We start from the raw sequence: 23,232 nt of genomic DNA, 5'->3' as shown, positions 1-23,232 counted from the left end.
CTGAATCCTTTCCAAGCACTGCAGTGCAAATAACTAATAATAACAGAGCTGTTGCTGGGGGAAAGAATCATCCTTGTAAGTAATCAGATGGAGTGGGATGCCTGCAAACTTGAATGTTAGGCTGGGGGAACAAAGCAGGAACTATAAGCTTCTTAGGTTTGCAGAGGCAGTTTTGTACGAGTTTTCCCAGCTTCCTGTGAGAAGAAATATTTTCAAAATGGGTCTGATTGCTAATCTGATTATGCCAGCTTGGAAGTTAAATTGAAACATGAAATAAATGAATGCTTTTGGAGTTATGAATTAATTAAAAAACTAATTAGGACAGATAAAAGAAATGTAAGTCAGGGAATTGTTTTTCTTATCTTGAAATAAGAGCATTTAAATTGAAAAGATGACATTAAACAAAGCCTACAAACAACTGGAAACCGTGTTAGGAGAAAGATAAGTCCTAAAAGGGGATTTTTTGTTTTCCATCATGATACAGCTCTCCAAATATATTTCTGAAGCGGGAACAGCAGCTTAGAGGAGAGGATGTCTGTAGACTCAGGGACAGCTGGAAAAGAAATGCTGAATAGGGACTGAGTAGATGGGAGAGATGCAGGGCTGGTGAGTCTCAGCTTCAGTGATGTCTGCCAAGGAGTGTCCATGGGTGGCTGTGCTGCTGTGCATTGGGATTTTAGGGCAGGATCATGTATGTGGCACTAACTCCCAGATGGGTGGTGGGGAAATCTGTGGCCCTGGGCCATTCTTGCCTGCACCAGGCACTGGTCCTACACCATGGGTGGCTGCAGGCCCTTGGAGTGCCAAGAGGAAGAGGAGGATGATTTCTAATCACAAGTACAGAAAAGTTGCATTCAGACATTTTCTTTTGGAGCAAATTGTACAGGAATGTATAAGAAGTGCCTCAACCATCTGTCCATAACACCTTTGGCATGAAAATGTTGCTGTGCAGGTTAATTACTGCAATGAATGATGAAATGTCTGTGCACTGACTGGAGGAGTCAGAGATTACTTTCAGAGATCCGATGAGAAGAAACTCGTTCCTCTCATCCCTGGACAACAGCCAGAGGGGAAGGGCCAGGACACACTGACCCTGCAGTGAGACCCAGAGTCACCCAGAGATCTTCCCCCTGGGGTTTGCAGCGAGAGCACCCATAACAAACACCCAGGAGGGGCTGCTCAGGAGGTGAGCACTGCAGGGCTGGGGGTGCTGAGGGCTCTGGAGAGCATCCCTGGCATGGTGCTGGGGCAGAGACACAGCTGTGCTATACCACCCACCCCTGTGGGTGCCACTGTCTGAAAAAGTCCTCACACACCCCAGGCACACCAAATTTATGCTGCTTTAGACAGGTCAGCAAATCCATTACTACAGCTGCCTTGAAATGCAGAGACTGTCACTGCTGTAATACATTTTAAAATCAGAAAGAGCTTTAAGCCCAGATGGTCTTACCAGTCAGAAAGAGTTCCTGCTCAGAAAAGCTGGAAGCAGCATAAGTATTAAGGAAGTTAAAGTGATCATTAACATTAGTATATTTCTCTCCTCACCTACATGAACATGAGAAAGAGAACCATAGAGGTGATGTATAATATTCATATTTCTTAATGCATTACAGGAAACTGTTCAGACACTGCAGAGGAGAGACAGATAAAAGGACTTGTACAGAGGAGTAAATGTATATGTCCCTGAAATGTGCTGCAGTATTGGGTGATCACTCAGTCTGGAAGACAGAGACTGCATGGCAGGTACCTGGCTCTGACTTATTGAATTCTCTGGCTGGTAGCTTGGATTGTCTATTCTCGTTGAATTATCTATTAGCAAGAAGCTTAAACCAAACCAGAAAAATCCCAACCAACCAGCTAAACAAAAAACCACAAAAAAAAAAAAAATAGAGAAGAAGAAAAATAATTTCCTGAAGTAGTTACTGTCCAAGATCACAGTGACCAACTGAAAAACCCAAGCACAGAAGGGCTATGTAGCCTGGCTATGAAGTTCAGAACTAATTTACCTCCCTCTCTCACACAGGGGCTGATTTTAACCTTACCTTAAATCTCTCTCGGTTATACTTTAACTGTGTGGTGGCACAGGGACTCCTCTGAGGAAAGCAGGGAGTTAATAATGTTTTCCTGAGAAAAAGCATGAATGGACTTCTGTCAGGAAGGGAAAAGGGAAAAGAAAATGGAAAAAGGTCTGTCTCAGGAAAACCTGATGTATCCCTGAAGCAGAATATCATGGAGAAAACTCAATCTTGCAGAGTTTTTATAAAACAGTCTTACTACCTTAAGAAGCAGTCTACCTTAGCTGTGAGCTAGGAGCTTAAAAATAACAGACAATCTTGAAGGAAAAAAGTCAAAAGAAGAATTACCATAATAAAATATACTGTATGAAGCCTGAGAAAGTGAAGCCTGGCTTAATTGACAAAAAGTGTCAATGAAAAATGAATGAGGTTCAATAATGGATCTTTTCACATTTCAGTACTTTTGTTCTAGTCATATAGTTCACAAACTGGAGGTAGTGAAATAGTTTTTTTAAACTCTTGGTTTCTTTGAAGTTTATGATAAGTTGATAGTTCAAAACATATTTTTCCATCATTGTAACTTACAGAAAGTAGCACAGTTTCATTTGGTTTTAGGAGTTTAATGAGCACATGAAGAATTTGGAGAGCTCCCAGAGTGATGAGCTATGTGTCATGTCTAAGCAAATAAATCCTATGACTTTACAAAGATATTGCAGGAAAATGTGATCAGAAACTCTCTGGCTCAGTAGGACCAGTAATGACAGTCAATGTCAACTACTCAGCAATAAAAGTTCTGTTCAAGTTAAGTTCACTTATGCTTTTTGGAAGAATTTAGACAGTATGAATACTGATTGGATCAAAGAAAATGGGAAAAAGCAGGATTTAGCTTCTGAGTTTATGCTTTTAGCTCATGCAAATCAGCCTTTTCTGATCATAATCTGAACAATAAGTTTGCCACTGCTGGAACTTCAAGTTTAAAAGCATGTAGAAGTGCAGTATGTGCATTGGTCAGGTTTTCAAAAATCCCTACCGCTCCTGAAACGTTCACTAATGCTAACCTGCCAAAGAACTTGCTAAGTTGCAGTCTATTAATCTTGGTCTTTTGAAGATAAAATACTGAAATAGCCAAAGAAAAGACAATTCTCTTAAATTTAGAGCTTTTGCCTCTGAAATAGATTTTGGGTTTGCATTGACCATAGGATAGCCTATTTCATGTCCCCTTTAGAATGTTTACACCTTTGGGTGACTGAGAAAAATTACTGGAGCAGTGATATGTGCTGTTTTTAACAAATACTATCAAAAATATTTAGAAGACCTCTTTCTCTTTGGCCAAAATTGTGTCCAGCAAGGTTGGGTTCATTGTTCGATAGGAGGGAGACTCTGTAAAAAATAAACAGGGACACTTGCTACTGCTTTAATGAGGAGGCAAAAAAGGAGGTGGGAACTGGTTTTTGAACCACTAGGCTGTCACCTGCACATGCACTGGTTTACCACATGGTGAGATGCAAACCTTGGACACAATTTTGTGATGGCTGTGCTGCATAGAGGCAGGCATTCAATTTCAAATTACTTTTTTTTTAGATTTTAGAATTTCCATACAAGAGATGGCCTTATTCTACCCTCACTTCACAGATCATTATGCCTTATGTGTGTATATATAAGTATATATAAACCCAAACTGTGTTTGAATAAAGTAACATATGCTAGAAATCAATGCTAAATCTGCTAAGCAGATTTAAATATGTCAAAATAGCCAGAGTGATACGAAAGCATCAGCAATTTTCTTTCATTAAACTCATTTAGCACAGTACCAAGGACAGAAACAAGCCCTAATTGGATAGCAAACACATTTCAATTATCTATGGTGAATTAGCAAGCAGATAACAAGCACTAGGTGTTATCTTCATTTGTAAGTGTTCCCGCTCCACTCTCTAGCCTTTTAACTCTGAATCACTCCTGGCTCCTCAGAAGCTTTTCAGAAAGAGGTTTCTGATTCCTGTGCAAGGATAAAACACAACTGATATTCACTGATCTAGAGTGATTTGTTTGATAAGCCAGATCATCTACCTCTCATAAGACTTGGAGAATTCAGTGATGCTTTTCTGAAGTGTAATTTAGATAATTAGCGTTAGCCAACCTGATAATCAATAGAATCACTTGTATTGCAGATGGCACTAACAAAACCTGTACTAGTTAATAAAACAAAAGGGTTTGCTTATTCAGCTTTAAAAGGCAGAATGACTGGTAGTTGCCAGCTGCTTTACTGAAAGTGCTGTATAATCCTTATGAATAAAATAGGACTCAGTTCAGGAGATTCTTTCCAGGTTCAGAATGGTGATAGCAGAGAAACAAATTAGCTTCCAAGTGTTTTGTGTCTCCAAAGAGCAGAGCATTTTGCAGGCTCACTTTCCTTTCTAACAGCAGCAGAGTTCTGTGACTGCCCATGACACAGAATCTTTCTGTGTTTATGTTTTGTGTATTGCATCCATTAACTAATCTGAGAAAACCTGCCATAAAACTAATATTAAAAACACACCAGCTAGTAGGATTTAGCCTGCTGTCATCCCCTTTGCAGTTTACATTACGTGAGTGTGTAAAGGATCAGGACTGTTTTCTGCCATCAGCTCCAAAGCAAGAACAAAACAATCAACCCGAGGGTGCTGTCCATGGTCCTAAGCCCAGAATCCTGCCCGTGAAAATCCTTCCTCCCCTGCGGCCTTGCAGTGGTGACACCTAAACTTTGTACAGCCTTTCTCCTGGGTAGCTACCCCGGATTCATCAGGAAATGTCATAAACAGTAGATCATATTTAAATACTTAGAAAGTGTCTTAAAGATGAATGAAAAAGATTAATAAAATCTGTGCTCATTTTCTGGGTATTTAAAAGGTACCCAGACATGTGAGGAGCACTGGGATCTGCAATGGGCCAGAAGGGTGATGCTGCACGAGCACACTCACGGGGGTCTGGGGTAAAGTGTGCTGTGTGCTTTCTATCAGAAATCCCACTGGAAAGCAAAAGATTGCCCCTGGTAAATCAAAACTGACATGTTGTAAGACAAGAATTAATTTCTACAGACTGGCATATTTTGATGGATAGCTGTTTTGTTGGAAACCTTATGTCCAGCTGCACAGCAATCGTTTAGCCAGTTTGGATGAGTGCAAGGGCACAAATGCTGAATGGGCACTCGGGGGGAGACACATCAGCCAAGCACTTGCCATCCCTGTAGCTCAGTATTGCACAGATAGATCTGACAGCATCTTTCTGAAAGGAGGCAATCCATGCTGCTGAGATGGTTGGAAATTGGACAACAACAGCAGTTATAGCTGGATTCTTCAGAATAAAGAAGAAATAAAACTGCAGTATTAAGCAGCGGGTCACGTTGCAAATCACCATCTTTTTGTCATCTAGTTTGGGTATGATATTTGATAATGAGCCAAGTGACTCATGCCTTACATTTCTTTTCAGAGCAGGTACTGAAATTTGAGTCAGATCATTGCCAGCAGGACTGTGATAAAGAAACTTTTTTCTGAGCATTCCACAGGCTCAGCCCAGTCCCAGTGCTTGTGAATCTGTCTCTAGGGATGCAGCCACTGAAGGGAAAATGCAATGAAAAAGGACTTTTTCTGCTGGCTTATTTTATATCCATGCTTGTGCTGGCCTTTTGAAATGCAGTATTATGCCAGAACTTAATTGCAGTGCTGTTAATTGCATGCAGAGCCATAAACACTGAGTTAATATATTGCCTATGACTGTGTGTGTGTAAATGTCAGTCAAGTCACAGATTACTTGGCTACCTTTTTTGACATTAAATTTGTGAATGTTTCTTAGGAAAGAAACCTTCACCAGTATGAAGTCTTTTGAACCACAGTGAGATTTAAGCCATTCAGGGAGCTGACTGCCCCATCTGCAAACAAATGGCATGGAAAAATTTAACTTGCCAGTCACTGAATGCTCATCTCTGGGTAAGATTCAAATATATACAACTGTCAAAATCAATGAGGAATATTTCTTATGGGTTAGCAGTAATATTTTAAGAATGCTGGCAAAAATAGTTTTACTGTAAAAGGTGTGCTGAGCTATTCTATGTCATGGCCAGATCTAAATATAGTTTTTACAGAAATTGCTTCTCCTGCAATTTTTACTTCTGTCATCTTTGCAATGTGTTAGTGTCACTCATTCAATGTGCTCATCTGATCATCACATTTTCAGATGTAACCACAGTGTTGTGCATCTCACTGCCCAAACCCAGGGGAGTTTCTGGTGAGCTGCTGTTCACATAAAACTGAAGGTACCAAACTGAAGGTGCTGTGCTTGGGGCAAAAGAAAACTTACTTCACCCTCTAGATGCTGGAGAAGTTTTAAAATCCACTTTCACTGTGGGTGAAGGCAGCACGCGGTGGACCAACTTTTTCTGTCAGAAATCCTTTACTGGCAAATTACTAATTCAATGAAATGAGTGTGTGAAAAAAAGAAGTTTCTACTTTCTGCCAAAACCAAGAGTTTGTTTTAATTTTTTCTCTCTCTTTCTTTTGAATCTAGAATTGAAATATAAAACATTGAAAGTGAAAACTTGTCATTAAAATTCTGAAATATTTTTCTTTAGGAATGCTTTCTTTTGTAACAGCAGCACCAGCAGTACCTGCCTGTTACTAAATCTTGTTGCTTTAGCAGAGATTTGTGTTCAGTGGCTGCTGCTGTTGTCAGCAGCTGCCCATCCCCATGCTGGCCTCTGGCCAGCTGCCTTTCTGGATTCCCCCAAATCCAACTGCCTTGCTGTGACAGGAGCTTTCCAGGGGGTTCCCCTCCCTTTTGGACCAGAAAGGGACCAGGGGTGTGCTGGGCTCAGCTCAGTTTTCCAGCAGTGCTGTTTTAGGGAGGTGCTTTCTAATTAAACACAGCTTTAAGTATTTGTGTGCCTACAGCTCAGCAGCACTCATGCATCTGGCTCTCCTCAAAACAAAATGTTATCTCTTGGGATGGAATTGAATACATTCCATTTCAAGTAATTTGTCAGAGAATTACCATTTTCCATGCAAAAGAGGGATGAATTCTAATGTCTTCGTAATGCATTCAGATCAATCCCATGGAAGGCTGGAGCCAAAGCAATATAGCAAAACCCCACTTCCACATTTCTCAAACACTCTCAAATATTTATTCACAATTCACTTTGATAATTTTCCTGGCTTCTTTTAGAGCATTCAAATTTTGTCTGGGAAGTGAATTCTAAAGTTAAAGCTCTGAAACAGAATTTGATATCTTTGTGTGTACACATTCTGAGTATGAATCCTTATGTTTGCTGAATATGGGAACAGAGATACAGAAAGGAGCACCTCAAAATACACCTGGTTATAAATTTCCTGTTATTCAGGGGAGTTCGTACTGCGGAAGCTGGACTAGAACATGTAATGGATTTGGTAAAATACATAAGTAAAGTGAACAAAATTATGAGAGAGACTATTTTCATATTCATCATAACAAACGTCATTTACCTACCTACAACAATTATTAGTCAAAAATGAGATGTAATGAGGCATCTTTAAAGCTGCTACTTGCTAAGTGTTGGTCCAGTTTGACCTGGACAAAATGTCCCAAAGCAAAACCCACCATGCTGAGGCAGTGGAGCTTGAAGCTTGGCAATAATTTAGCATAAGGATCAGATGATTTTGTTGAAACAGAAGGGCAGTGCAAAGGAAGCTGCTGCTGCTTTTTGGAAGGTGCTGAGGACTTCTCTTCTGATGAGAGTCCCACTGTATTTAGGTGCAGGAAGTGATTATGTTGCTTGGAGGAAGGGTACTTGACAATCACATGAATTATGCTTCATTTGGTAAGCAATTCCAGGAGCATAATAGGGGTCAGAGAAGAAAAGTGCTGTTTCATGGTATGTGTACCGTGGTGTTGCAGAAATACTTTCCTCTTTCCCTGCCTTCTCCTCAGTTAAAACAAAAAAGCCTCATTAAAATCCAGTAAAAGACACTGAATTTTTTATGTATCCATAGATTTGCCACTGCTGTCTCTCTTGCTTGTGAGAGTTCAGACACACTGTAACAATTCAAAACTGTCCTTTCTGTAACTCCATTTTCTTCAGTTAAATTAAACCAAGGGGAATTAGCTCCTTTGATATTTCTCTTCCAAAGCTGGTTGAAAGTGTTGTACATGTGAAAAATGAGATTTTAAATGGAAGGAGAATGACTGACATTAATTTAAAACCCAAACTAAAGAGATAATTGCGTACAGTAAAAGTCCTGTTACAATGAGGAGTTAGTCATAAGTGATTACATAAATTTTAGAGATTAAATGATTAAAAAAAAATGTTTAGGATTAAATCCTGTCCTGAGTGGAACAGAAAATGCAGAGGCATCCTCCCTCTTTGGCAGTAATACTGCTGCTGGCCAGACTAGAATTTATTGGGGAGGACTCAGAGATTTGCTGAGGGAACAGTTTGTTGCTTACCCCAGGCCTCTCACTTATCCATCCAGTCTTGCTGCTTTCTGGGCAGGATGGTATTTATTCCTTACTCCTCAGTGTTTCTTAGGCTTTGAATGCAGATTTACGCTCTGAAAGCCAAAAAAAATCCCTAATATTTCCCCCTCCTCTTCTTCTGCACCAAAGATTATCCCTTGTTTTTTTAAAAAGGCAGTTGCTGATATGGAATAGGAATATTCACTGCAAATATTTTTCCTATATGAATTGTGGAAGAGACACCAAATTCTGAGCAGATCCATTTCCTGATTTAATTAGATCAATTCAATTGATTTGAATTAGTGACAGGATTAGTTAGCAATAGCTGAGGGCATAAAAAGGTATGCTTTTTATCAGCAAGGCTTTATTCCAAATGCTTGGGTAAAAACAGATAGGTGGCTAAAGCATGAATCACGCAGATGGCTGGCAAAGTCACAGCAGTGCTACATGCTGATATTTATTTTGAAGTGTTCTAAGCTTAGGAGTCTCATTTAATCTTAACACCAATCAGTCTTGCCAGTACTCATGAACAAAGCCTCTTTTCAAATTTAGTGCTTTTTTGAATGCTTATACTTAGATCCTATCAAATTCCAAGTTCTTAAAATAAAAAAAAAACAAAGCAATGTCTCTCCCCTGCCCAAAGCCTGATCTTTTCTATGTATCAGAGTAATTTTGTTTTAAAAGCAGAGATTAGATTTGAAATGTCTCAGTAGAGGGGCAGCTTCTTTTATTGTCTTTACAAAGCTCAGTGCAATAGCAGCTCAGATATTTTCTTGGGTCTTGCTCATTTTATTAGAAGTATTTCAGTGTTCTTTACTAAGTTATCCTGTCTTCAGTCTTGGATCTTCTTGTTTGTGGCAGATACCTCAGGGAAAGAAACAACTGAAAATGTTTCAGTAACTTAGAAGGGCATGTTCCCATCATTTGGCTTTCAGACCTTCCACTGGCATAAAAAGGAATTTTGCTTTTAGAGAGATGTCAGTGTGACAGCTCTTAAAAAGCAGAACTGATGGGCTGCTGCTGCTGCATGGCTTTGTTTCCTCTAATAGAAAGATTTAGTTCAAATGAGTGTGTCTTGCATGAAATCACATTGCTCAGCTGGGTGTTAGGATGATGACTCACTAGTTTTTCTAGTCAGGGACATTATGGGGCCACGTGTGTCCTTCTCCTTCTGGAAAGGGTCGTTTTCCTCCTGTGATACCATGGCAGGAGCCTTCAGCCTCCCTGCCCACCATGATGCTGGGCTCAATGCCAGCTGCTGGCACCGCTCTTGGACCCCCCCTCAGGAGGTCCTGTCTCTCTTTTCCAGCCTTTTCTTAGATTTGAGGCAAATCTGTTCCTGTATTTCTGGATGTTGTTTTCAAGAGGTGGGATGGAAACAGTGACGTCCTGGGTTGTGATGGAAATTCCAGTTTGTTTGAATGGGCAGTTTCTTGGAACTGATGAGTTGTGTCCCCATTGCCAAAAATTTGCAACTCCCTGAGCTCTGATAGGGATGCTCTCATCCAATCCAACAGTAAACAGATACATATGTTCATCTCTTTTCTGTTTTCTGTTGCAATTCGTTATACACAAAATTGATTTCTCTTCCTTCTTTTTCCTGCAAATTCTCTCATTAAATTTTAAATAGTCTGAGAGGAATAACCATTAAACCTTCATTTCTAATTAATTAAGTGGTTTAAAATCTAGGTCTTTGAACACTTCCCTAATTAATTGTGTAAAGCTAGATACAAAGTTAACAGGGAATGAAAGAGTATTACTTCAGGGAAGTGCTTTACAATAAACTATCAAGCTATCTACCAAGTAGTGCAGAAGCTGGGAGACATTGGAGTTCTTACAGGCTAGAGGGGAAGTCTCTTTCCACCAGCAGCCATGATGGGAGTGGAAACTCTCCCAGTTACAGCCTGTTTATAAACACATGTGATACCAGGTGAGCTCTGAGCTGTCCTATGCTGAAAATCCCTCTGTGTCTTGTCACACTGCTCTTGTCTCCTGTTCTGCCTTCAGCCTCTTCTTCTTCCCCTCTCCTTCTCCAGCATTTTCAACAGCTCCTTTAAAAAAATGTGAAAAAAAAATATCTTCTGAGCATTCTAGGTTCTGTTTTCCATGCAGCCAATTTTTGATCTGTCCCTTCTCACTTGTGGATGCCACATTTCATTGGGGATTTTCTATGATGAGTTCCTTTCATTGCCAGCATGTCCAGCTATTCTGTTTCCCACCCTTTAAGAAACTTTAATACTTGACATTTTGCAGTTTTAAAATGTATGTTACTCTGCCAGTTGATTTACATAATCCAGCAATTCCCGATATTATTGACTACCTCACTGGTTTTTAATGTTACTGTGAATTTTATTAATGATCACTTATATCTGCTTCTAAATGCAATGTACAGCAGCACAGAGCTAAGACAGACACTTAAATTAAAATTTATGCTGTAAGATATATCAGTTCTATAATTTAAATCCATTTAGCATGAACTTTGTTGTGTAGTGTCATAATGCTTTTTTCACTTAGAGCATCTTTTGGAACTAAATCAAATGAGATACAGAACTTTGTTCCATCAGCACAGCCACTTTTACAGCCAAGTTTGTACTTTATTGGGAACAAAACTTGAATTTTGTTTGAGATGACCTATTTTCCATACACAGTAAATAAGTATATTCCTAAGTCCTAATGCTTTGTTGATTATGTGACATTGGCTATTTTTTGATCCTGAATTCCTTCCTTCCCTCCCTCCCTCCCTCCCTCTTCAATATCCTGAGACTGCAAAATACATTTCCATCAAGAGTGTGCCTGGCACTGACTGAAAGTTTCTGTAACCAGAAATAAAACTACACGACCCGAAATGTCTTCTGACAGAACAAAGCAATCCATCAGGTTACAAAATGGGTTTTATTATTTGGTCACCTGCAATGGCAAGGGACTGAACTGAATACCCCAGGATGTCTCTCCAGCCCAGTGTGCTGTGATTAGAAACACAGGAAGCAGCAGATATGTACTCCCAGACATCAGGTCTCTGCAATGATTCTTTATTGAACTCCAAAGTCAGTGCAAGGCCTATTGTGTGGATAATCAAAATCCTGGCAATTTCCAGACCAGCTTCTCACAATAGTTGTGCTCCATGAGAGCAGTGAAACCACAGAGGAAGATTCCTGGGACCACTGGGGTCATTCTAATATATTCCTTTACAGTTACAAGCTCCAAGTTATAAAGCCTGTTCATAAATATATGAACACAGAAGATAAAACTGAACTATGAAATTAACTCCTGTTTGCACTAAAGGCAATAACAGAGCTTGTTTTACCCAGAATTTACTCAGAACTCTACTCCTTCAGCTCTTTTTTTCTTTGCCCTTGCCTCCACTCACTTTTACAAAGCCAGTTTTGATGTCAGTTCTGGCTTAGATGCTCTGGAGAGAATGGGAGAAAAAGAGACAGCATTACTGGTGACACTTGGGTAATACATTTCCACATCCAGGCTACTCCCTTGGCAGTTTTATGTCAAGAAATGGGGATGAATGAAACAGATTAGCACAGAGTGAGATTCCCAGGTGGTATAAATTGACATAGCTTCTTTGGGCAGCATTTTTACTAACTGAAATTGTTTTTCACCTCCTGAAGATGTGAACCACAAATTGAAGCGATATGAAGATTGAAAAATAAATAAACCCCATATCTTTGCTGTTTTAGTTTCAGAGTTTAGCCAAATAGAGTCTCATTAGGAGGTCTGTTATTTCATCACATTTTCTTCTGTGGCATCTGTCTCTTAATAGGGAATACTGAATATTTGCAATTTCTAAGGACATTTTAATTAAAGAAAGATGTTTGCTTTGTGACAACTTTGTCCCCCAAAAAGTAATAAGGAAAATAAATCCAGTGTGAGGCAATGCAATCAACTATCCCCAGCATAACACTATGAAAGCTGGTTGAATTATTCACTTGTTTTGAGCGTTGTTGGTGGATTAGCTGTCAGCCCAGGAATCAGGAAGAATTGCAACAAACTGCCCATCCAGGGGCTTCTCTCTGCATTTTCATAGCAAACTTCTGTCTCCCTGTTGAGAGATGCTGCCACTCAGGAGTGAAACAGGAGCGTGGTACCATGCAGGCAGCAAAAATAATATTTCTCCATGATGTTACCTTATTTTAAAACAAAAGAAACATTCTGCTTCCCAAAACACACTTAGCTTTTCCTCCTTCCCGAGCCAGCAGCACTCCTGCTGGTGCAGTGGGGCCGATGCTTTCTGTGATCAGATTGACTGCAGATGCATCAGCCATGCAGATGAGATGCTGCAGTCCTGTCCTGTGTGCCAGTCTCACTCAAAACATTAAAAATCCTGTATTTCCCTGACAGACCCATGTACCTGTTTGGGTACAGAAATAAATATGTTGCAAAGGGCAAGGGAAAAGACTTTCCTACCCTTAAGACCGAAGCATCCTATGGCACAAAGGGGTTTTAATTCAATTTCCTAATTTTGAAATATGGTAATAATATCTAGGTATCCCTTTGAATACTGGGGTTTGCAGTGATTTCTCTGGATGTGAAGATTGCCAGGGGGCCAGCTGTTGCTGGTGTCTATAACTCACCTTGCAAAAGAGATTTTTATATTCCCCAAGTTTGCCTTTTGGGGATCCTACAAAGTGTACAGTGAATGCTTTCAACATTTGTGTGCCTGCACTTTGAAGACTGAAGAAAGCCATAACAAAGTCTGTGTTTAATAATATAGAAAGAGCCAGTAGCCTCTTTCTGTATGAAAACAGCTTTGAAAATGTAAATGGATTAGCAGTTAATTGTTAGAAATACATATCCCTTCACTTCCCCAAGCTTCCTCTCACCCAGAGCCCCGGGGGTGTGGTTGGAGGATTAGGGAGCCAGCAGCTATTTCACAGCCCTGCTTAAAGACCCATTTGTACCCGTGTGGCCTGGTGCTATTGAGAGTGCTGGGACTCCAGCAAGCACCTGTGGGCTGTCTGCTTTAATTTACTGAGCAGCTGGGAGGTAAATGATGATATTTCAGAGCTGCCACAGAAGGAGCACAGCTCTGCCTGTAAGCTACTACTTAGCTGCAGCCTGGATAGATGAGAATTAAATTCTATAAAGGAAAAGGAAGCAAATACAGAAATTTAGACATTTTTTCTTTACAGAAGGATGTCTTAGCCCTGGTCGTACTTCAGATAAGCACCTTCTGAATCTGTATATGTCTGCTGGGCAGTGTTGTTTCAAGGCTTTTCATTTCTTGACTTCTCAATATAATTGACTAAAATTAAAGAAAGGTTCAGAACATGCCTGCCAGTGCCTAGTAAAGTCCTTAATTTGAGATTTTAATAGGTTTGGTTCAAATTGCCATCAGGATAATGGGTAAGTTTTGAACTGCAAAGATCCACATGATTTAGACAATGCCTCAATTCCCAAGTAGCTCCTTGGCATTATATTTTTCATATCAGCCACATCTATATTGTGTATAAATTGCTTTGGGGTTCTTGGGGTGAAAGGCTTTAGATAAGTGTAAATTATTGTGTGGCCTGTAATTATTTTGAAGTGGTGATTGCAGGGCTGTGCTTTTTATTTGTATTGCAGGGGATTATGATTCTGGTATAGAGATATGGCAGCTTCAGAATTGGGGGAGAAATATGTTCTGAGACTTTGATTTATGTTTTTCTATTCTATTCTTTGAACATAGGTAGGAGGGCAAGAAGGAGAGCACAGACGTTTAGTGAACGTGCTCCTGCAGTGTAATTCATCTTTGAGGCTGAAACAGCAGGTTTATAAACTTGGTTAAGCTAGCTCCAGTCTCTTTGCTGTTTTTCTTACACCTCCTGGAAGTGCGTTTGACAAATCACGCACTTTAATAAAAACTTATTTTCAAATCAATTTGGAAAACATACTGCAATCAAAGTAATGGCTGGATTATGTGTTTGGAGCTGGTGTCCTTTTATTGTGTGTGCTGGATGGCTGTGTTACATTTGCCTCAGAGGTTGTGAGTAAATGCAATGAACAGTGTTTTCCTACAGGTACTGTAGCTGTCAGCCTGCATTTGAGGCCTTCAGCTCCCAGCAAGCATAAATTGTGGTATTTTCCTGAGAGCAGGGTAATATAATTTCTGGATTTAGTTGTTAGAAGATTGCACAATTGCTAGAGAATATGTAACTACATATGAGACTTGGTTGTTCCTGAAAAATTCTTAACATTGTGAGTCCCACAAGTCTTCAACAGCTCTCTGGGACTTACTAAAAGGCTTGCAGTCCAAAAGAAGGAAGAAATCCTTCTGATCTCACATCTTCCTTGGTTAGTTTAAGCCTTGTGACATTGACTGGAATTTACACTGAAATAGCTCTTGGTTTGTTGCAAAGTACAGGAGTGGGATCCTGACTGTTTTTCCCCACATAGTGTTCCACTTTTTTATAAGCAGAATATAAAAAGGATATTCAGGCAGAAGGAAATGATTTCTATGTATGTTTATAGGATATTGGAAAGAGCAGCTGGCAGTAATGTTGTCTGTCATTAACAAGGTAGTATTTTCTAACTGGTTGGATGTGATCCTTGATGTCACTAAAACCCCTGATGTATGTGAGCAAAGGTACATTGGTGCATGCCAGTAGGGGACAAACATCATTCTAACAAAAGGAAGTAAATAGGTTCCCCATGATTTTTGGGCAGCCAAAACTTTCACAGCTTGTCAGCTGAAGTGCAGCAGCAATCATGGTGGCTGAGCAGCGTGGGCTTGTGACTGACACGCTTCTGACTGAACAGAAAAACAGAGATAAGGGGAATTTCAGATGCTTTCTTATTGAAAAGGCATCACAAATCTGAAGAGATTGGAACGTTTTACACACGGAGGAAGAGAATTGTCTTCCAGGAATATGTTAACAGCAGCTCTTATGGATGTGAGCAATAGCAGTCAAGGGCACAGTCATGTCTGGTCCTGGACTGCAACCCCACTGTTGTCTTCATAGCCTGTTGTAGGGATTATAGCTAAAATGTGTGTGAAGTTGAGTTTCTCATTTGTTACTGGTGATGTGGACAAGTTCTCTTTTCAAAGTCCTGTGGTTTGTCTTCTCCCATTTTCATTTAAGTTGTTTAAGTTCTTTAAATTTTCTTCCTCACCAGCATGCTCCCTCCTGCCCCAGAGGATGGGGACACAAAGCAGTGACCTTCTAGTAGCCACCTTGGAAATCTGAGCTGCAGTCCTTCTGACATGGTTGCTGGCTATCCCATATTTCATTCTGATTGATTAAAATGATGGGTTTTGCCTCCGTAAAGGAACATGTTTTGATGGACCTTTGCCTGCACCTGCTATTGCTTCCCTGATAGCCTGGGCCTGATGCCTTAAAGTGTTTTCAGATAAGGGAAAAGGCTGATCTGTTACCCTGCCTCAGAGGTGGTCACAACACATGGACACAGACTAAGCCAAACCAATGAATTCTGTGAGAGGAGAATAGACCAGAATATTAACCACTAATCTGTGTTTCTGTACATGTGGCAATGAGTTAGGGCCTTCCTCAGTGCCCCAAGAGTCTTGTAAAAATATTTTTTAAGTGGGGAGACAGGAATACATGTCTTGCAGGGAAAAGAGACTTCAGAGGTTGAGAAATCATCTTTTCATTTCTGATAGCAATTGCTCCTTGTTGTTCCTTGAGCAAACTGCTCTGCAGTGTTCCAGGGAAAGTACTCATTTGATGGTAAATTATCCTTCATTTGTGAAAAAAAAAATCCTGTTATGTGCTATGAGATTTACACAGAGTAAAGGAAGGGAGAGCTTTTGTCTGTTATTCAATACCATTGAAGCATTGTGGAAATAATTATGGTTTAAGTTTTATTCTTCTCATTTTTTTTCCTCTTAGTGATAGTATGCCTCTGAAATTTTGCTTAGGTTTGTATTAACCCAGATAGATGAAGGAAAATGATCTATGTAGCCAATATTTTTTTTTTCTTGTTGTCATTGAGGTTTTGTAAGTTGTTTAATCTGGAAAGTATCTTTCCTGCAGCCTATGAGACCTAACATAAAGTCCTCTACTTCACCACTCCATAGCTACAAACTATTAATTTAAACTGCAAACCCTCTAAATAATGTGAAATTTTCTTTTCTATTTCATTCTGGCTTCTCTGGGAGCTAATTTCAGGATGATGCTTCTACATACAAACAGTTCAGAGCAGAATTTCTCATCCCAAAACAATGGCTCACTGTGAAATTCGCTTTCATGAGATTCATACATAGTACAAATATCCCAGAAGCAGAAGGAGCTGTGGGGTAACCTCTTCATGTTGAGGGGACAAACAATTTGATTACATAAATTCTGCCATAGTAAATTTGGCCAAGCCTTGACAAGTTTTTGGGCTACCTATTAGGTACATAAATACTTGGAATGCTGGGCTGACTATCAGTGTAGGAATTCTTGTACTGTTTCAGAAGTTTAACTACCTGGTGTCTAATCTTTAAAAAGGGGGCTCTGGATGATTTCTTATATCTATTGAAAATAAGGGAAATGATCCTGCTCAGACAAAATATTCTCACTCTTTCTTGACATTTCATTCAAGCTTGTGTGCTAATCTTGAACCTTTTGTAACTCCCCTCTGGACTGGCTTTTGGCTGCGGTGTCAACCCAGAAATCCACTGCTCAGGCCTGCCTTCAGTGAGCCAGAGCATCCCTGGAGAGCCAGCACTGGACAGGGCTGTGATGTTCTTGCAGAGCAAGTGCTCTGCATGATATTCAGTGTTTCCCATGGCAAGCAAGATTTTAAGGTGCAAAGACGCACAAACCTGTGCAGAAATTTGACATTACTTGACACTGCTTTTGGCATGCCTCCACCAGTGCTCTGTGGCAGTTCCTGAGTGTGGTGCAATGTCCATGGGCAGGGAGATGGGTACCTGTGCTCCTGTAAATCCTCACACTTGTGAAAGCATTACTCATCCTGTAGCTCTTGCATGGTAGAAATATTGAATCCTGTTAGCAGTGTGAGTAATAGTTATGCATGAAATTAAATCTACTTCTCAGATAGGTCAGGTTCACCTTCTTCTTTTTATACTGCAATAGCTTGTGCAAATAGAAGGCTAAATGAATGCAGTGAGATGGAGCAGAGTGCTCCAGGGGTCTACTATGGAATTCATGTGAGACCAAAGAAAAAGGATTTGTTCCTTTTTCCTGAAGTTCCTCACCTGTAAAGTATGTCTACCTGTCAACATACAGTGTGATAAAGAAAATTAATATAGCTTGCTGGCCATGTATGGTTTTTTTTGCTTAATTTTGTTTTCTTGGATGGTATTGCCTATTTCTCTGAAGCCTCAGTTGAAAATGTAAAGGACTCAAAGTCATTATTTTCTTTTTCTCTGTTAGAGTCTGGTAAGAGACACATACAGAACAGACTGAGGGGATCCTGAAGAAGATACTTCTAGCTTTTGGCACTGCCTGTGGTTCATCAGAATTAATTCAGCAGCCCACAGAGACCTGCTCAGAGGTGCCCTGAGAAGGGCTGCTCATAAAGCCACCTCCTGTCTGTGTAGGTTTTGTGGGTGACACATTCAGTTCATCCAGGCACAGACCATTTTCTCCTGCCTCTACTTGCAGTTTTATATCTCAAACAGCACTTGCTTCTCTTCCCTGGTAACAAGGCAGTTGTATGCAGGCTGTTTTCTCCATCTCTTCTCACAACATACTCTCTGCACTGAATCAATGATATGTAGACATTACTGGATCTATTTTCATTATATCTCTCCTTTTCAGGCAAAATCTAGAAGGATAATTCATTATTATTGTAACAGGGAAGATTTTTTTCATCTTCTGACTATAATTCAATACCATTCACCTTCACGGAAATTAAGTGAAGGAATCATTGTGCACCAATGGTTCCTTTGTGTGCCAGAACTTTTTAGTACACCTTTTTTTTCTAAAAGGAGTTGCAAATACTTAATCTAAATATTTTCTATTGAAATAAATGTAGTGAATAAGAACAGAAAGTAATCATAACTAATGCACCCTTATGCCTCAGTGGATATTAGCTAGTATAAATGAGGAACATCTATATTTTTCTTCTTGATCATTTCTGTATATTGGACTGGATTATGTTTTGAGCATGTCTTTCAGCAATGGAGTGGATTCTCCTTGGTTTTGCTCAAAATTTCAATTAGTGAATCACGTTGAGCTGGTTAGAAATCATCCTACAAAACCTCAAGACAGTGAGCTGTGAGGGAACCCTGGAGTGCTGAAAGGAGGGGGCATACACACAGTTAATATAACACCTGGCAGGGATAACACCAGCCTTTCCCAGTGGGAGAGGTGTCCCTTCCCTGCAGCAACCAAACTCTGTGGGTTAACACAGCAGCAACAGCTCCTGGCACTGCAGCCAGGCTGAAAGCTGGCATCCCACTGGTTTATTGAGTCTGCCTGAAGTTGGGCTTCACTTGAGGGAATTCTCCTTCACATTCCCTCCAAGAGCTGCAGCCAGACTGAAGGCTGCAGAGCGCATGGGATTGTGCACATGTGAACACGTGTGTGCATGGCCACAGGGCCATCCTCCTGGAGCAGCTTTTCCTGGGATATCTTGAAAGCTGCTGCCCTTTCCCTTGAGAGCTGCTTGGCGTAGAGGATTTTTGAGAAGCTGAGTGGAGGCAGGCTCTGCCCTGTTGTGTTTCACACAAGCTCAGCACTCACACACAGCATGGCTCCTGGTGGGTAATTATTCTGAGGGAGCTGCCAGCCTCACAGTGATCCCAAGTCAGCCTCCCTTGTGGCATTAAAACTTCTTCATCCATACACAGGGAAGTCTGTAATCTGATTATGAACTGGTGTGAATTAGAAATTGAGTTCACTTGTGTCAATAGCTGCCAACATGTGTGAGCAGAGAATAGGGCCCTTGGTATGTGGGGCAGCAGTAAGACTAAATTTTATGTACTTGCATAAAACAGAAAAGAGAGCAAATATTTTTCTACAGCTATAGAAAAACATGTCGCCACAACGTATCTATAATTACCAATATAAACTTTAATATTTTATTTCGCAGGGTGGTGATTATAAAATTTATGTAATGTGACCAAAAAGAAAAAAAGGAAAAAGGGTTGTGAGGATTTTTTAAGAAAATAAGGCTTAGAAAATAAGAGGCAGGAAAATGTGTGGCTGGGGAACTGTATTGGGAGTTTCTAAGAGCAGGTTACTGCAGGACTTGAATAGTGATCAGGAGCCTCTGGGAAATGCTGCCTCCAGCAGCAGTTCTGCTGCACTTGGACAGTGGGACAGGCAGGCTTTTCTGTCACAAGCAGGGATTTTCTTTTCTCTCAAATTTTCTGGATAGCTTGATCAATTCTCCTGGCTGATCACGTTGATTTCTTACTCATTTTAAATATTTCAGGAAGGAGGTTGTTCAGTGCACTGAGGGGCTGTTCCAACATGGGCAAGTGCCACCTGCTCTACTGCATCTGCTCCCAGCTTTAATATTCTCCAGCATATTTTGGTAATCACTCAGTTATTTAATTGCACCCTAAAGGCACTGAAACATTGGAGAACTTCCTTGCAGGGCTAACATGGATGCCTGCATTAGCAGTCAGCACCCAGGGTGAGCTGCATTTTGCTAAGCAGCCAGTTCCCAAAGAAGATTACACCTATGGAGGACTAACAGCCTCATCAGGGATGGCAGGGAATGACATTACTGGAGAAGCAAGCAGCAGAGTGGTGCTCGGGAGGATTTCAGCAGGCATTTTGTGGAATCCCCCTCTATTGATCTGCCTTGTTTCTGGGATATTTTATAATGGCAAACCACACACTTCTAGAGATTTTACAGCTCCAGTCCTTGTTAGGTTCATCCTCTAATTAGGTCCCACCTTGTGAGAGCAGGAGGTTAATCAGCAAAGAGCACTTTCTAGGAATAGCTATCTCAAAATTTGTAGAAGTTCATTTAAAACAATGCCAGCAAATTATTGATCTTATCTCTGTCCTTGGCAACTTTTTAACCCAAGCTGCCTTTTCTTTGTTATTATAAGGAGGAGATTTTTTTAGTACCTTAAAGCTGGTTTTGGGGCTTGCATGGAAGGTCAGCCACAGTGAAGCTTAAAATCAAACATGAAAACTACACAAAGTTCTCATAGGAGCTTACAAAACCCCACAGATATTTAACTATTTCACAACTAAAATTGTCATGAGTCCATTTTTTTTGGTCTTAAAGTAGTTCCCATGTGAAATTGTTAAACACAAGTGTATTTCAAGATGAAGAAAAATGTCTTTGAATCTTCCAGGCTACTTCTGCTTGCTTGAGTTCCTGGTGACAATAACTTGAAGTCATCATTTTCTTTTCAGAACAAATATTTGGGCAGAGTATGGTGAAAGTTACCCTGTTAGCCCTTTACCCAAACAGCCACTTACTCGTTCTCTCCTCCTCAACACTCACCTTTGAGTTGAATCATGTCTCATTTTTATGTGAGGGTGGTTTTTTCCCCATCTATATCCATTAAGTTTCATTCCTGTCTGCATATGATAGAGAGAGGTGAAAGAGCACTGCTGAGCCCCTGATATGCTTTCTAAATGTGGTTTTTATTGCTCAAAATCCAATAAATCTGCTAAGGTGAAGGAGGCTAATGTGAGCAGTCCTGCAGGCTAGAGGCCAGCCCGGATGCCTCGCTCGTGGTGCCTGGAGATGATCAAGCAGGGACCCTCTTGCTGTGCTTTGCTTTGCATTTGGCTTCCTTTAGCAATGACATTTTTCTCAGTATCACTGGAGGAAGCATTGATTGCTCTCCCCTCTCTGGAGGGGTTGTTTGTACCCAGGGCTGCTTTCTGCAGACTGAGATCAGTCTTTTCCTCACCAGTTCCATCTCCAGCAGCACCTGCCTTTGCGTCCAAATTAAGGTGTGCAAAATGAATTTTGAGTTTGGAATGTTGTGTGTGAGATGATTTAAAGCAGATTTTCATCCAGGAAATTAAAATCTTCTGAAAATGAGCCCCATTGAAAAGAGCTCTGGCAAATGTCTGAAGTCATGATGAGATTTACAAGCACAGATGAAGGTCCTCACAGGCTTTTGTGGGCTGTGACCACAGCAAGCTCTCAGCCTTCTCCTTTGCAGAGTGGGATGGACCTTCAAGTAGCAAAGCACAGCCTGAAGACTTTAGCAAAACTTTTGCTTTGTTGCATCACTATTTTTTGGGTATATGCTTTGTACATTTTCTTCAGCTTACTTAAAAAAGAGGGAGTGGCATTAGGGGAGAAAAATGAGACAGAACCATAAAACGAGCTCAACCCAGGACCTGAATTTTAAAACTCATTTTATTTTTGAGCAATAACTTCCTGCACTGGGAGTATAACTTTGGATATGGTAGCGAATACTGCTCAACAGCCTCCCTTTTGAAAGAACAGATGCTTCAGAGATGCCTGAAGCAGGAGTCTCATGCAGTGAGAGGTTCCAAATCAGCAGTTTCTTTAGGAGATTTGTGCCATGGCTTCTGGCCGTAGTCTGTCCTCATTTTTCTTTGCTTCCTCTTGCACCAACTTTACCTGCCCTGGCTGCAGTTTTGTGCACCCCTCAGAAATGCCCTGGTGTGTGGCACACTGTGTTTTGTTTTACTGGGAGGTTTCTCTAAAGGATGTTATGCATCTACAAAATATTGCTTGTTCATTATCAGCCTGCGGTGTCACAATCTGCTCACAGAGCTTACCAACTTCCATCCCCAAATCCTGGCTTTGGCATCAGCTCGGGGTTGGACCGGCAGAAAGAGAATCTGTGTGTTCCTGGCAAGGTCTGCTCAGGAGTCTGGAGGGTACAGATTCTTAGCTTGTACCACAACCAACCCCCCAGAAAGTTATTTGGGTGAAAGTCTAATTAGAGAAGCATTTCCTCTGCTCCACGGGGAAGCGTGGAGCTGTTTGCGGTACTGAACACAGCGCGGTGACTTCGGGAGCCCGTGCGGGGCCGGGAGGCTGCTGCCGGTGCCTCGTACCTGCGTTACATAAGCACGCCCGTACCCCGCTACCGCAGTGGGCTGGAGGCGTTTGGAACCGAGGGAAGAGGCGGCAGCAGGGAACGGGGAAGGCAGAAAGGAAAAACCCCGCGGAGCACGAAAGAAAGAGCAGCCAGCATAAACTTTCTGCTGCAGTCTTACTCATCTCGGCTGAGAGCACTGCGGGCCCGGCTTTCACAGAGCGGGGCAGATCCCGTTCATCTCCCCAGCCCGGGGGCGGCTCGGCTGGGTCCCGGCTGGTCCCGGTCCGGAGCGGGTCCGGCGGGCGGGGCGGTGCCGGGCGGGGCGGAGCGGGTCCGGCCCCGCCGGGCGGAGCCGCCGCGTCCCCCGGGGTGCGGAGCAGCGCAGCCGGAGCCGCAGCCGGAGCCCCCCGGCCCGGCCGCTCGGAGGCGCCGGGAGGGACCCGCGGGCGCCCCGTGCCCGCCCGGCGCCGCCGGCAACATGAACCAGACGGCGACCGTGTCCCACCACGTCCACTGCCACTCGTCCCGGGCCGTCAAGGTAGGGCGGGCGGCAGCGGGGCTCCCCGGCCGCCCCGCGTCCTCTCGCTGCGGGCAAGTTCGGCGGAGCTCGGGGAGAGGCGAGGGACAGCTCCGGCTGCGTCCCGGCAGCGGCGCCTTCCGAGCCAGCCCTGCCCAAAGTTGCCCCGAGCGGGCGGCGCTCGGCGCGGAGCTGGCGGTGCCTCCCGGAGCGCCGCTCCGCAGTGCCGGCACAGCAAGGGCTCTGTGAAATGGACCTGTGAGACGCGATCTGTGCTCGGAACCGGGACCGGACGGGACGGGTGCTTGCTGCTGGTGGCCGTGTCCTCGCGTGCGGGAGAGTTG

General features: G+C 41.9%; 1 protein-coding gene across 1 annotated transcript in view; it reads right to left on the bottom strand.

The window, feature by feature from the left end:
* The window catches only part of LOC131560784 (uncharacterized protein in mobD 3'region), a 77,112-nt gene extending 54,559 nt beyond the window's left edge, over positions 1–22,553 (bottom strand). The window contains exon 1 of the mRNA XM_058809736.1: positions 22,388–22,553. Coding sequence (XP_058665719.1) covers positions 22,388–22,553 — 166 coding nt within the window. The remainder of the gene's footprint in view (positions 1–22,387) is intronic.
* Positions 22,554–23,232: the final 679 nt, after the last annotated feature.

This window comes from Ammospiza caudacuta, chromosome 8 (assembly GCF_027887145.1).
Source record: "Ammospiza caudacuta isolate bAmmCau1 chromosome 8, bAmmCau1.pri, whole genome shotgun sequence".
Lineage (NCBI taxonomy): Eukaryota > Metazoa > Chordata > Aves > Passeriformes > Passerellidae > Ammospiza > Ammospiza caudacuta.
This window is presented reverse-complemented; position numbering and strand designations above follow the sequence as displayed.